Raw genomic sequence first — 16392 nt, 5'->3', positions numbered from 1 at the left:
CATTATAAATTGTCTCTTTATGTTTCCAAAATGCTGGGTTCCCAAGCTTAGCTCATTAATGAGACAGGAATGTATTTCATAATGGCTGGCTTGTTGCACCAGAACCACACAGAGTAAAAAAGAATGTTGCAGTTTAATTCATTGGTGCTGGAAACACATTTGCACTTCAGCAAGCCTGCTAAAGAGAACTTGATGAAGATTGATTCCAACTCTCCCCCCTCCAAAAATGAAATCCAGTTACTTTTGTTTTTCCTGTGTCTCATCTGTATATCTACGATTTTTAAAAAGTTTCCTTTTGACAAAATACATAGGAATTATTACTTTTTTTAAAAAACACCACAATCTAGTGGAACTGAACTTTGTTTGAAGAATATGCTGTTTTTCAAACAGAAGGAAAAAAGAATGCTTTCAGCCACAAAGACCAAATTGCTTCACAGCTAAAACTGGTTCAGCCATAGTCTGCTCCCTGGCGGGAATGGCTAAATCTCTTACTTTAAAGCTAAACAAGATTACTCCAAAAGCTGGCATTCAAATAGCTATTTGCGTAATGGCATAATAGGTTAGGGGTTCCTACAGTCTCCAGTGCAAAATCAACAATTGAACTCTTTAGGTGCTTAACATTCTAGAAGTTTACTTTAGAATTAGCTTGCCTTTAGAAGGCAAAAGACTGCTAAGTATTTGATTTCCTGACATTAGTTTAACAAAGAAGTCACCATGTCAGCTACAATACCATGAAATGGAATAAGCATTTCCTGTTCTATTCTCTCCACAAGGATCTCTGTCCCCCCACCCCTTCCTTTCACTTGACTGAGGCTACCATTTATTTTATCAATTGTTAAGTTTTTGATAGCTTTGTATGCTGAGGATCTAACGGCTATATTAAGAATGTTAAAATGTTTTGACCTATATAAGAGATTCAGAAATATATCAAAAGAATTTCATGTCATTTTATAATTTCTTAAGTCTTAAAACAACATGCATTTAACAAATCTTCAGCTTTGAGAGGACTCTTCCTACCCCATGTCCAGCCCATCAAATTATTGTATAACATTTGTGGTAATTTACTGTTGCTTGAAGGTTTTGCACCTTTTAATACTGAGCTTGCTGATAAATGGATTGTCAGATACTCATTACCCATAGCAAGAAAATGGTACTTGCTGCACATAATTTTAATTTGTTCCTTTCATTCTTCTTCTAATAGTGCTCCATTCCAATTTCCACTTAGTATAATACATAGAAAGTTAATGAAAAAGCCAAACTCCAAAGCAGGAGAGTCAGAGAGAGAGAGAGAGAGAGACAGAGAGGGTGAGACCAACACATGTAGTTTACATGATTTATAAGGCTAACCATTGCTTTTTCTTACACTTGGGGTGGGCACATCATTGCTCCCACATGGGAGAAGTAACATTTCATCTGGGATACCCACTCTCTGGAACTTATCGTACAAGTTTGGTGCCTCAAAAAGGAAGGTGAAATCTCAGTAGCTGAGGCTCCCTGGGAATTTGGCATAAACATGGAAACTTAGATTTCTTTGAAGCTTGTTTTGTGTATGTGTGCATTTTGAGCTAGGGAGGTAAGACTGGCTATTCTAAAAAGCTGCAGTCTGCTATTGGCTTATCCTTTAGCTGCAACCACCATGCATTGTTTAGCTCAGGGTTCTGTCAGTGGTTGAGGAAAAGCCTTTTCCATGGAGAATTCTCACATTTCTCGATGTGTAATATAAATTGCCTTATCCTTACCCTAGATTGTCTCAGGGGAGTAGAAGTGTTCACCAACAATGTGAAATTTACGATTCCGTGAAGCTGCAGTCATGGGGGCTTCAGGGTGCCGATAATATTAATGTAAAAAAAAATAAGCCAGTAAAAGTTAATCCTAGAAGCAGCAATTTTAAAAAGAGTGCGTTGAGGATAACACTGTTTTACGAGACTGAGACGAATGATAAGCCTCAAAGAAAGGAGCTATGACAAGGCATCATACGCTAAGATGCGGGTTGATCAGCATCTGTAGCAATGCGCTTTCACAAACTGTGCCACGCCAAGAATTCAGAAACTACAAAGGTGGAAGATATGTTTAAGGAAGGAAATGAACGCACACATCTGTAAATGCATGGAACTCTTCGAGTAGCAAACTGCAGTCCACTAAGACATTGCTTATTCATCTTTGTCACTGGGAAGCCAAGCACAGACAAAACAGGGGATCCAATGCAGCCATGAGAAAGACACCAAAAAACAAAAGGCCAATCATACAAATTGGCATTGTTCCCAATGGTTTTTGAAAACATTTATTTTTCATGGGAAAAGTTTACTAGACAAAACTTGAATACTGCAGGTAACCAAAGCAGACTGTAGTTCCAATCAGCTTTCTCTCTTTCTTTTCCTATAGGAAATCAAGCACCCCACAGTTGCATCATAGGCAAATGAATGGGGCAGTGCCGCAATAACTTTCTGGAGTTAAATTTGCTGGTTTGCATGAGATGAGCATCAAATATAAAGAGAGCTAACAGCATGTTCAGGGTACCTTTCTATAGTAAAAGTGCAGACCTATGTGCATATACATGAAAGTAAATCAGTGTGTTCAGTGGTGCTTACTCCTAGGTAAATTTACATCTGTTAGCAGCCAAAGTCCAAACTTGAGCCAGAGTTAAAAATATATATTATTGGCTTGTAATAAAACCCTGGTCTGTCCCTAGTTAATATGAATAGTGCAAATAGTTGCAAGAAGTACACTCTAGATGAGAGAAAAAGCAATGTGGGCTGAAAACCATGCGCAAGTGAGCTACCAAGATCAACATGCTTCCTAACCTACATCCCATTGCTGACTAGGCACCATGGAGCCTAAGATTTGGTCTGTATGGTTCCTAGAGACTGGAAGCAGCCAATCTCCATACCAGGCAGAAGAAAAGGGAGAGCACTATAACATATTATGTTGCCATCAAAATCTATCATGTGGAAACTATTTGCAACTTCCTCTATGCGATGAAAGTAATGTGTAGGCCAGCCGTATGAAACAGTTTATCATGTCATTCCTTCCCTCTTCCTCATCTCCTCAATTCAAACATAAAAAGGGATAAATTCATAGGCAGCAGCACATAAAAAGAGGAAATATAGATAATGCTGACTCAGTTGATGACTGGCAGGTACTTCAGCTGATTGGATTCCAGTTACATCTGGATAGCTTTTTCTGTCAATCCCAGAGCCAGCTTGCTATTTATACTACAAATAGAATTCAGTATTGGATGGTTTTCCACTGCTGGATTGTTAAAGCTGCTTAGACCTTCCAGAGGCTTAATTTGGGATTAAATGACATTTTGCTCATAAAATCCATTTAGTTAATTCGCTTGCAAAGTGTGTCCCCTCCTGCAGTTTTAATGTACTACTTATTTTTTCTTCTTCTGTTTGAAATAAAACATGCTTCTTGGCTTTGGGTTTCCTTTAGCAAGGCACTATTAGGTATTAATAATACTGCAAACAAATGAAAGACTTGGCATAATCATTTGAGCACATTTTGTAACTGCTTAACTCTTTTAGCAACATTTGAACATTTCTGCCTCATTTGTACGTTTTCTGTACTACAGAAAATGGCAGACAAGAATCTACTGCTGCTGTAGTCCACCCAAAAGTCTGCAGTATGACCCCAGCGTACAACATCTGCTGTTACAAGGCCTGGTACAGGCAGAAGGCATGTTTGAACACTTGAAGTTTTCTCCTTGGCTTTGCCTGGAAGAAGCAGCAACCGGCATGGCCTCTTCACAAGATCCGGTCAAGTTCTTTCTATTTACCCACCCACTCCATCCTTCTGTGCCCAACTTTAAAATTTGGCTTTGTCCAAAGGTTTAACATGCCATCAGATGCTTAACATAGCCTTTCCCCAATCTTGTGCCCTCCAGAAGTTATTGGATTCAAATTCCCTTAAGCTCCAGCCAGCATGGCAAATGGTCAGGAATTATGGAAGCTCGCAGCCTTTCTTAGCCTTGGGTCCTCAGATGTTTTTGGCCTACAACTCCCATCATCCCTGACCACTGGTCCTGTGAGCTAGGGATCAAGGGAGTTGTAGGCCAAAAACATCTGGGGACCCAAGGTTGAGAATCACTGGAACACATCTGAAAGGCACCAGGTGGTTTGGCACATTTAAAAACCTACTGAACAAAGCAACATATCCATCAAACAAAATATAGCTGTGCTGATATCCTAGTGCCTTCAAAAAGCAGCCCATGTAATAACATCTCTCACTGTTCCTAAAAACTAGCTGCATTTTGGTTTGGAGACTCATTATTTCTACTTTATGGAAGCACAGCTTGCAATGTGTCTCTGTTTTCCTATGCTGTTTGCCCAGGGCACGTAGATATATAATGCTTTTGTTTGAACTTATTGTGAGGGCGTGGTATCTTCCAGAGACCCTGTTTCTCTTGATTGATTATTTTTTAAAAAAAATATTCTAAGCAGTGTACAAAATAGAAGCAACAACAGACAACTTAAAAAAAATATTACAAAATACACAGTAACATATAAAAATGTTACGTTAATACAAAGTTACTAATATACATATGTAAATAAATATCAGTTCATTCTCTTTTGGACTACCCCCCACTCTCAGCCTCCAAACAAACTCAGCTCATCCACAAAAAATAAGAGTTCAGCAGACATCACCCTAGTCTCTCACTAGAACCATAGCATTATAGAGTTGGAAGGGACCATGATGGTCATCTAGTCTAACTCCCTGCAATGCAGAAATCTTTTTGCCCAATGAGGGGCTCAAACCCATGACCCTGAGATTAAGTGTCTTATGCTCTACTGACTAAGCTATCTAGACTTGCTTTTTATGGGCAGGCACAAGTTGGATGGCACTTCCTCGGGATGCCCACAGCTGTGTCCTATTCAGCTGTACTCTCCACACATCGTTCCAGGTACAGCAAGTTGTTGAGTTTCCCAGGGGGTCCAAAGGATGGGAAACCCCCTTGTGCACTCACAGCTTTTTCTCCCCCTTCTGTCCTCTCCTCTTCCTCCAGCGGCTCTATTTATGCTGGAAATGTATAGACGTGATACTAAAACTGTGATCTGATGGCTTTTAAAATATTTTAAGTTTAATTTTGTATAATTTTATTGGCACCTGCAGATTGCTTCTCAGCCCTAAGCATTGTTAGGGTGCGGTTATAAATCTAAAACAAACAAACAACCCCCCCCCCCAAATATCTAGGGTATATTCAACACCCTTTTGATTTATACTTTTTTTGTGTACACAAAAATATATATAATATATGAAGACCCCTTAGAATTTATATGATAAAAATGTCAACACGTTACTGAAGAACACATTTTTGAACACCTCTTTAGTATGGATAACAAATGGAGAACGATCCTTGTTGTCCATGGCTCTCTCCACCACCAGATGTCAAGTGGATATTGTTTGCAGTCACCTTTAGATGCATGAAGCTGAGAGCTTTAGAAACTATAAAAAACCACTGTGGATACTCTGAACCACTTTAATAAAGTCCAAGTGACCCAGCTCTTCAGGAAGTGGCTTACCTTCTATAGTCTGTGCAAACAAAACATTCTGAACATTTGTGTAATGCAGCCCAATTTATATTGGTTGAAGGCATTTATGTTCTTTTGAGATGTGTGGAAGGTTATATTTATTTATAAATGTCGACATATACACCTCTTTGTAATGTGAGAATAGTCTTGTGTGTTGTTGAACCTTTTCTTGCTTCGTGCCATGCTTTCAGATCTTCAGAGTGTGCTTCTTTGATGTTTGTTCCTAAAAGGATAAGGAAAGGGCAGAGGGAAATAATGCTTGCCTTCTGGAAACACCATATGTCACTGGATAAATGAGGACTTCACATTGACAAGGGCTACAGTGTGGGATAATCTGCTGCGGAATTTAATTCAGCAGTATTTATGGTAGAGGTGTGCAATTGGAATCTGAGCAAAAGTATTGCATCATGCAATATATGGATTGGTTGGGTTTGGTGAACGTGCAAGACGATTCACTGATTGAAATGCCACACATGATCGCTGTGCTTTTAATCTGATCTTTGGAAGAAAAAACCCCTGTGCACATTCGTTTTCTTTCCCAGAGGAAAATTATAGCTGATGAAGGCTTAGAGAATTTATGAGGGTGCCAAAGCATATGGCAGATGGGCTGGATTAGGACTCGGGAGTACAGTAATCCAAATCCTTGTTGCCAAGTATTATAAAGAACTCTGCCTCCTGCTGGGCTCTTCTAAATTTATAGCCTAAAAAGCAAGGGCTGCAGATACCGAAAATAAAAGTACTGTTTATAGAGCTGTTCCCTAAATTAATGTCTGGATAAACAACTCTTTTGGCTTTTCCACTCCAATCATTATCCTACCCTCACTGAAATTTATTACAAAGCACCATGTTATGAGCTACTAAGAGTGGTGATGTGTTTGTAGGTTGTGTTTGGAAATGGTTTGAGATACGCACTGCCCACAATATTAGGTTTGACACTTCATAAAGCAGCTTGTTTTGATGTGAAGGCTGTCTTGATTGAGATCAGTGTCTTCCTGAGTCTGCATCATTCTTTGTCCCATCTCCACCCTGAAATCACCATTGGAATTTGTTTTTTTAAGGCTATGACTTCCATTCTTTTTGACAGAAGTGGATGAAATTTGCTTCTTCGGTCCATGTGGCTGGAAACAGTCCCACAAATCTACAATCCTATATTGTGAAGCATCAGGGAAAAGCATATAAAAAAGGGATTCAACCTAAGCATTAGTCATGGGTGCCAACTTAAATTTAAAAAAATTGAGGGGTGGGGGGGAAGTAAGCCCTGCCCCACATAATCAACCACATGACTTGGCACACATAAACATCATTTAGAAGACATCAGGGGAGTTTTTAATGTGTGACATTTTAATGTATTCTTAATCTTTGTTGGAAGCAGCTCAGAGTGGCTGGGAAAACCGAGCCAGATGGGTGGGGTACAAATAATAAATTATTATTGTTGTTGTTGTGTTGTTGTTGTTGTTGTTGTTGTTGTTGTTATTTATTTGAATGGCAATGCCCATTAATTTTGGCAGGGTTCGAGAGCCCTTACGCCTCCTTCCCAAAGCTGGGCAAGTGCTTGCAGAACTTTGGGAAGTAGGTGAGAGGGTTCTAGGACCCTTCCAGAGCCCTCCTGACTCCTTCCCAAAGCCAAGTAAGGCACCCTCCACCTTGTGGGGTCTGGTTCCAGGGGTTCCAGGCTTTCCAGTTTTTGTGTATACACCTGGATCCTCAGAACCAAGCCCTGTATAGCTGAAGGAGCATCTCCACCCCCATCGCCTAGCTCAGACACTGAGACCCAGCTATGGGGGCCTTCTGGCAGTTCCCCCACTGCAAGAAGTGAAGTTACAGGGAACCTGCCCTGTGGAATGCCCTACCATCAAATGTAAAACAGATAAATAACTATATGACTTTTAGAAGACATCTGAATGCAGCACAGTATTGGGAAGTTTTTAAATGGTTTATGTTTTATTACATTTTTAATATTTTGTTGGGAGCCTGCCAGAGTGGCTAGGGCAGCCCAGTCAGATGGGCGGCATATAAATAATAAAATGATTACTTGTATTGGTTCCAATAGCTCCTTAGTATGTTCAGAATTCTCTGCCCCTGCTCCCCAAACTCACAACTTTCTGCACTTTCCTGACTTTTAGAAGAGCTTTTGTCAAGCAACATATGCCCTGCTGTTAGGGAAGGCAACTTTGTCACATGCTTCCTGCCACCTTCACGCTTACAATGTTGGACTTGAAACTGCTTCTCTCTAGTTTTGCTACAGTTCTACAGTACGTGCATGCTGGAAAATGTGATATTCCTAGTTTCAGTATTGCATAAAATGGTCAATCACAGATGCACGTGTAACTTTTGCTAGTGCTGGCAGCAGGGTTACCAACGCATCTTTTGAGTTGTGGTTCCTTGGTAATTTTGCTAATTGTACTCTGTATTGATTCCACAAGATATACTGTAGCAGCATATTCTAAAATATGCTGATTGTCAAAGTTTTCTCTTTCACAGTCTTCATTTAAGAATCTTGGGAGAGAAGCAGAAATTCTTAAGCATGGTGTATTTATGCATACTTTGTGGCTCATAACATTATCTTGTGTTATGGTTGGCATGCTGGAGATTATTAGGAAGGCTTCCAATCCAAAACTATGGAAAGCTCAGTGAACACCTAAGCAATATGTAAGCATTGAGGATGATGCCGGGGGGGGGGGGTGCTAAAGCAATTTCTGCAATTTCAGATGCCAGAAAAACCACACGCAGAAACCAAATAATTGACCAAGATATACAGCATGAATATGATGAGCAGTTCAAGCAAATGTCAAGCTATTACTGCCTACCATAAATAAACTAAAGGAATGCTTTAAAGTGCACTTGTTGTAGCTAGTTTGCTCATGTCTTTGACCTTTGGACCCCACATAGCAGCTCAGTATAGCTGAAATTGCTATTTTGAATGGAGCTCCAGATCGTCCCTGGAGGGAAAAAGAAATGGAAGAGAGAGAGAGAGAGAGCGCGAGAGAGAGAGTGCGCGCGCACTATGGGGAGGATTCTGGAGAGAAACAATTTTACCTATCCTTTGAAAAAAAAGTGTATTTGATGTCCAGGCCAAAGCAGAGACTGGAGTTAATGAATGGGAAAGGAGCGACAGATTTTCAGTATGCTGATTGCAACTGTATTATTACAAGTGTGAGTTTAGATTGCTGCTTGTGCAATTGAAATTCTGGTAGCTTCTTTGTGTAAGGCAAAAAGCAGATTAAGCAAAGTGTGATGAAATCACATGGCCATCTCATGCACATGCCAGATGCTCACATGCAGAATCAAATCATGCAAGTGGCCTAATTGCACACACACACACACACACCCTGCAAAAAAGGTGGAAAATTTGCAAGATAAGACAGTATTTCTATTTTTATAACGGTGTAGCTTCTGGCTTACAACAAAACCTTAGTGATGGACAAGCAATTCTATAAAAGCATTTAGACATAATAGATTGTACTGGAAAAGCTTGTAGGACTGTATAGTTTCTTTAGGTAAGGTTTTTAAAAGCTCACAGAAGCAACTTCAGAATCCCCAAAACCAAAATATGAATGTAATTTTATTTATTGTTCTTTTTTCCCTTTCAGCGGAAGAATTTACCCCTTCTTTTGAGCATTGGTTTATTGATCTTCTGGGGAGCTTTGCTACTAGGTCTTCGCTTTTATTGGATGGGGAACAAACCTCCCAGCTTTTCCAACTCTGACAACCCAGCAGCTGACTCGGAGAGTTTTCTAACACGAACCTTGACCTTTTTTTACCTGCCAACCAAAAATCTTTGGCTATTGCTGTGCCCGGACACTCTTAGCTTTGATTGGTCCATGGATGCTGTGCCTCTTCTCAAAACAGTCAGTGACTGGAGGAACCTACACACAGTGGCCTTTTATGCTGGACTTCTCCTCCTTGCTTACACTGGTTTGAAAAGCTCCAGCAAAGAGAGAGAATGCAATGGGAAAAACGTAACAAATGGCAAGCAGAACACCAATGGCCATAACTGCCTATCAGAAATGGAGTATAAAAGCTTGGAGTTGAAGCCCAGCTTTGTATCTAAAGAAGAAAACGGCATTAACAAACATTTGCCGCAGAGACCGCAACTCCCCTCAACTGAGAATATTGTAGTTCTGTCTCTGTCCTTATTAATTGTGCCCTTTATTCCGGCCACAAACTTTTTTTTCTATGTAGGCTTTGTGATAGCAGAGCGTGTCTTGTATATACCTAGTATGGGCTTCTGCCTGCTGATCACTGTGGGCACCAGGGCCCTCTACATCAAAGCCCAAAAGCGCTTTCTGAAGAACTTGATTTTTTTTGCCACAGCTGCATTAATATTTTTCTATGGACTCAAGACTTTTGTCAGGAATGGGGACTGGCAGAATGAAGAGATGCTGTATAAGTCAGGGATAAAAGTAAATCCAGCTAAAGGTAATGCTCTCTATTTTGTTTTGTTATGTTAAAAAAAATTTCCACTGTCTATAATTCTGTTTTCTCTTTCTGGATTGAACACTTAGGATATGGATCCTACATGTGCATTTATGAACAGTTTAAATGCACAAGTCGCAGGGGTCAGCAAACTTTTTCAGCAGGGGGCTGGTCCACTGTCCCTCAGACCTTGTGGGGGGCCAGACTATATATTGGGGGGGAAATGAATGAATTCCTGTGCCCCACAAATAACCCAGAGATGCATTTTAAATAAAAACACACATTCTACTCATGTAAAAACACCAGGCAAGCCCCACAAATAACCCAGAGATACATTTTAAATAAAAGGACACATTCTACTCATGTAAAAACATGCTGATTCCTGAACCTTCTGCTGGCTGGATTTAGAAGGCGATTGGGCCGGATCCAGGCCCCAGGCCTTAGTTTGCCTACCCATGCACTAGTGTATAGTAGTATACCATACAAATAGTACAGTATATAGAATATAGATTTGTTTTGATTCCATATTAAGAGGAATCATTTTAGCATGCAGTAAAAACAACCACAAAAATGTTTTGCAAACATTTCACATATTTAACAAACTATGCTATAATGAATTGTTACTTAATAAGCAATACAGATAGGCCCCAGTTTACGCACTTTCAATATGTGCACGGCCGTGTATACATGCATTGCACTGAACCTGGAAGTGACCCGGAAACATCAAAAAGAAATCACTGAAACATCACTAAAAGGGTGGGGTGGGGCAGGATAGGGTTGGGCAGAACGGGGGCGGAACAGGGTGTTTGCAGGCATTTTCAATGGGTTTTGATTATATGCGATTTCATTGATGCACATGGTTCCTTGGAACATAACCCCCATGTAATCCTCTGCCTGTATGAACATGTTTTAACTTTGTCTCTGATTCAGATATTTGAATCTATTTCCACAAGCGAAGAAAAGTTTGGTAATTAGTGGGGTATCTAAAACCTGCGGATCAGATCAACTTTCCCCCCTTTTCTTGTTTTCCTTTGATTATGGCCAAACTTGAAACTTGAAAAAGACAGCCAACATAGATATTTAATATTAGTGCTACTGTCCTTTTGGAATTTATAATGAAACATCAGTATTGTTACATAAACAGTGTGATTTATTCTCAGCTTCCCTGATGAAACATCTCTCTGTTGCATTTTCCAGGTATTTGAAATGTTAGGAAAATCTAACCTGTTAATAGCTGCATATCTGAATGAACAGCCTGTCTTTGTTTCACATGGTGTGTGGCCGCAGCAGTGCACCTGGGAAATTTAGGTTAGATTTAAGCAAATTCAAAATGGCTTGTATGTAAGAAACAGTATTATTTTCAAGCATACTGCAGGACTTGGATCTGCTGATTGCCATTTGTAGCGAAGCAAGCTACATTTAGCAATAAAGTTTTATAAATTGCAGCTTAAAAATGCAGACTAGGGGTGGGGAAATGGGTGCTGAGGTGCATAGTGGTATTATCCAGTTGTAAATAACGGTCCAGTATTTCAGAAACAAATAGGTGGGAAGCAAAGGTTGCCTTCCTTTCATGGTAAGAGGCTTTCTGTTGGAACCTTTGGGTTCAACCCATAATGTTTAGAACGTTTATCCCCTATAGAAGAACTTCAGACCTCTGTATTAGTTATCTGTCAACATTACTCATCACATTGGATAGAATCATGAAATTATCTGGCACTCCTGAAACTACAGTAACATAGCAAAATATGAGACAGATCAGATTCAATGATGTTCATAGAGGCTACCAAAACTTGGAAAAGTTCTCTTCTCTTTAGCTCTTTCACATTCCTAGTCACACTTCTTCATATCTACTTCCTGTGGTTCCATTATTATAGCAGTGGAAACAGCAAATATCTTATATGATATACATGGAAGAATATAGTTCCTGCTGTTGTATATAGACACAGCAACACAACTGTATGTTTTTCATGTCCATAAGGGATTTCAGACTATTGTGAACGTAGCACTCAATTCTGAACAGTTTTGGCTGTTATGCAGAAATGTACATTTTTCTCATGAAGTGAAATGCCTGAGCTGTTCCTGCATCTTATGCGAATGCAGTTTGTTTCTGGAGAAATTGGTAAGTTTCTACTTCAAATATTCCTTCAGAAGCAAAAAAGAAAGGAGAACAAACATAATTTGTGCATCATTTTGTGCATCAAGCTGTTTGCTTGCTCATGCATAATGTACATATATGTGCTGGACAGAACCCTTGATGAATGAATCAGTTTTGAGAAGATGGGAGAGTAAACAGGTTGGCATTTCTGTTCCTTTATGTTTTGATAGTAATATCAGACTTGTATTTTCTGGGCCCTAGGGGTAGGTAGATATCTCTTGTTTTTCCTGTAAGAAAAAACCCCAAAAGATTTAACAAAAATATCTTCCCATACTAGCTGCCCAGCCTAGCTGTTAAGTTATGGGTGAACCTATCAGATGACACAGCGGTTCTTCAAACAGCTCTTGTTTATTCACAGGCCAGAACAGAACTGAACTGAAGGGTTCAGCCAGCCTGCTTATATAGAGCTCCACTAGAACGCAACAGTTTCTGTAACTATCCAATCACTGAACGTCTTTCGATCCCTTATTTGCATATGGGGACCTGAACTATCTACAGTATCCCCCTGCTGGCCCATGGTGAGAACTCCAGTACATAACACTAGCGATTGATACTTCTTGGAGAAACGGTGGGATAATAGATAATAATAGATAAATGCAATGCTTGTTCGCCGCTCAATCAAACAGAGAAATCAAGCCAGTAAATAACTTGTTGACAGGTAATGCACAACTAGCATGACTCTTAAGTGAAATGGCACTAACCTGCTGTCTTCCAGATGTTTTCCTGTATTACCACTCCTATTTCCCAGGATTCTTTGGGGGATTCCACCACTGTTTAAAGTGGTATGATGCTGCTTTAAATCTATAGTGCAGATGAGACCTGCAATACTAAGTGCAGAGAGTAACCCGAATTCTTAAGATTCTCACTAAGTGAACTCCAACATCAGATAACCAGCATAAACTTCCCCTAGTTAACACGATATGATTTTTTATGTAATTCAGACAATCCAATATTAATTCACCTTATTCTCAGTAGCACTTCTTTAATACTGGGATTTCAGGATTCTAAATAATAATAATTAATAATAATTTTATTATTATGTATACCCCGCCCATACCCCTGGGCAGCTTACAGCATATATAAAACATAGTCAAATATCAAACATTAAAAGAAAGTTCACAATACTGGGCTTCCTTCAGATGTCTTCTAAAAGTTACCGTATGTAGTTTTTTATCTCCTTGACGTATGAATATATTTGGGCCTGCATTTATATATTTATTTATTTGAAGGGGTGGGGTTTAAATGGGACATGAGGGAGAGATCTGAGCTTTGTAGGAATGCCGAGATCTGAAATGAAGGAAACATACCACTTTAGCCAACAACTATGTTATCTTTGTGGTCATGAGGACAAGTATTTTTCTCTGCTGCCATATTTTTTACGCTTACTGATGGTTACCTGAAAGGTGAGACTAAAAGAGCTACTCTTTGTAAGGTACAAATGACACACATGCCTCTAGCTGCTTTCCTAAGTGAGACAGAGAGCTTGCCATAAAGATGGCTAAGATAGGAATGCTTCCCCTCTCGCCATTCTCTCTTTTGCTTTCCCGATGGCCCACCATCCGTAGCCCTTGGTCCGTTCAGGCTGAAGTGCAGCAGACGAGGCACCCCTGAATGTGCAAGGTTGCCTACATGATTAGATCAGCCAACTTGATGCAGAAACTCAGCCCCAGAAAATGAGAAGTGGGGAGGGCCGGCCCTCAGGAGCACTAGCTGGGGCTAATGACCGTGTTCCCACTCTCATATGTAGGGATGCCGGAACAAAGCTTTGAGCAGCCTTTCTCGACCTGTGGGTCCTCAGATGTTGTTGAACTACAACTCCCATCACCCCTAGCTAGCAAGGCAGGAGCTCAGGGATGATGGGAGTTGTAGTCCAACAACATCTGGGGACCCACAGGTTGAGAACCGCTGGCTTAGAGAATTATTCATTTATTCAACTTCATCTCATTTTATGAATCGCTTACCATGAACCCCCCCCAACCATTTTAACAATTGCAGCTAGCCATGATAGCGATGCTGTGCCTCTCCAGTTGGAGGCAGCAATGTTTTTGATACCAGTTGCTGGAAACCACAAGAGGGGAGAGTTCCCTTGGGCTCAGGTCCTGCTTGCAGGTTTTCCACAGGCATCTGGTTGTCCACTGTGAGAGCAGGATGGTGGACTAGGTCTGATCCAGCAGGCTCTCCTTGTGTTCTTATGAAAACCAATAGAAAAACAACTTTGCCTCCCATAGGGACTGGGATAAAAATCTTCGCTTTAAAAGGCTTGTTGAAAAAAGGAAGGTGTTATGTACTGAAGTTCTCACCCTGGGCCAGCAGGGGGATACTGTAGATAGTTTTCACTCAGGTCCACATATGCAAATAAGGGATCGAAAGTGACATTCAGTGATTGGATAGTTACAGAAAATGGTTACTGTTGCGTTCTAGTGGAGCTCTATATAAGCAGGCTGGCTGAACCCTTCAGTTCAGTTCTGTTCTGGCCTGTGAATAAACAAGAGCTGTTTGAAGAATCGCTGTGTCGTCTGATATGTTCACCCACAATTTAACAGAAGGCACTGAAGAAAACAGGAGGGACGGCAACAGTAGGAAGTACCGAAGTACAGGTGCTGCCAAACCAAAAGTTGTTTGCCCACATCTTATAAAATGGACCTCCTAATAAAATGGAAACTGCAGAATTGATTTGATTTGGCAGTGATTGATTTGGCAGATATGGGGTGAGATTATTCATAGAATCATAGAACTGTAGGCTTGGAAGGGACCATGAGAAACATCTACTCCAAGTCCAGGCAGTGCAGGAATATTTTGCTGAACATGGGGCTCGAACCCGTGAACCTTAGGCTAAGAGTCTCATGTTTTACTGACTGAGCTATCAACAGATGTTATTTTTGGAACTTAATTTTCTAGGAGTTCTCATTAAAAAGGTTAAATAAACTGAAGATGTTTTTTGAAAGTGGGCTCTGAGAACAATTGGAGAAGTTCTGCAGAATACTGGTAGGTTCAGGATTACTTGAGAAACAGAAATAAAATAGGAATATAGCCCTTCCGATCGACAGGGCAGGTAGAGTGCCATTTCATATTTATGTAGTTCGTGAGCAAAGTGAAAATGAGCTACTCCAAAATGCATAACACACAGTTTTGCTCACTTTCAGGGAAGGAAAGGATACCCAAGAGTACCAGCTGAAAGGAATGTTGTACTGCTGCCTAAAATTCTCATATGCAAAGGCCAGTCTGTTTGACCCCAAGTTGGCATGGAATCTGCCAGTCATTAACTGAGGGGAAGCTGCAGAGTAAAGATTGGGAAGATCACCTCTGCATGTCTGCCCATTTGCTTTTCTGATATAATCAGGGTTTGGGGGGGTGGTTAATGTTATATTTAAATAACTCCAAATTAGTTGAGCCATGCTGCTTAATAGTGGCTTTCTTTCTTTTTGTTTTTAGAAGGATCAGGAGAAGAGTGGCTGTAGTTAATTAAGGTGAACTCTTCCTTAAGTAAAATTATTAGTAATAGTAATAGTAATTGTATTGTTTATACTCCACCCATCTGGCTGGGTTTCCCTGCCTGCAACTTTCTTTTGAATGTTTGAACAATGGTTTGCAGTTGATCTTAAGAGCTTAAGTTCATACAATTGACGTAAATTAATATAGGATTGTGGATTGTATTGGCTGTACATACCTCTAAATTTCATTGTTTGTCTTATTTCAGACGGATATCTTACATCCTATAGGAAAGCAAATTCTAAACACTTGGCTAGGCTCCAATTGCTTCTCCTGGGAAAACCATTTTTATTTGCATACATACATCAGCTGTCATTTGCACAGCAAGACCCGTGCACAGCTTATGCTGTGATGTTATAATGATATATTCTAATTGCTTTTTTCCTGGTGTAGTAAGTTGTAGGATCAGGCCATTGGTTCCAATTAAATAAACACATACTAGTCTCTTTGGCCAGGGTGCTCTCAAATGCCTCTCAAATTTTGAAATACATTTTGTCAACACCTTCATGTCCTTTTGTCCTTTTGCACATATCATATATGAACCAATGAATCTAGGAAGAAATCATAGGGATCATGGCAGTACATTTTGGTGTCAACTATATAAGCTGCATTTGATTGAAGAAAGCTGTTATAACCACATTGTCAAAAGTTCTTGTAAAATCTATTTTCGTATTACTAAAATGAATTTCAGACTTGTGGAACAATTGACTAGTGTATACCAACTCCCATTGGTAGTGATTCCTAAATTCTTGAAATAAATTGAACAAACTATATTCATGACATTGCTAATGCAAAAAAGTA

General features: G+C 40.0%; 1 protein-coding gene across 1 annotated transcript in view; it reads left to right on the top strand.

Moving 5' to 3' along the window:
- Positions 1-16392, top strand: part of TMTC2 (transmembrane O-mannosyltransferase targeting cadherins 2) — a 181286-nt gene that overhangs the window by 93227 nt on the left and 71667 nt on the right. The window contains exon 3 of the mRNA XM_080971472.1: positions 9122-9950. Within this exon, the coding sequence (XP_080827598.1) occupies positions 9122-9950 (829 nt within the window). The remainder of the gene's footprint in view (positions 1-9121; positions 9951-16392) is intronic.

Source organism: Podarcis pityusensis (genome assembly GCF_964106645.2).
Source record: "Podarcis pityusensis genome assembly, chromosome: 10".
In the NCBI taxonomy this organism is placed as follows: Eukaryota; Metazoa; Chordata; class Lepidosauria; order Squamata; family Lacertidae; genus Podarcis; species Podarcis pityusensis.
Note: the sequence above shows the minus strand (reverse complement) of the source record. Positions and strands in the feature narration are given on the sequence as shown.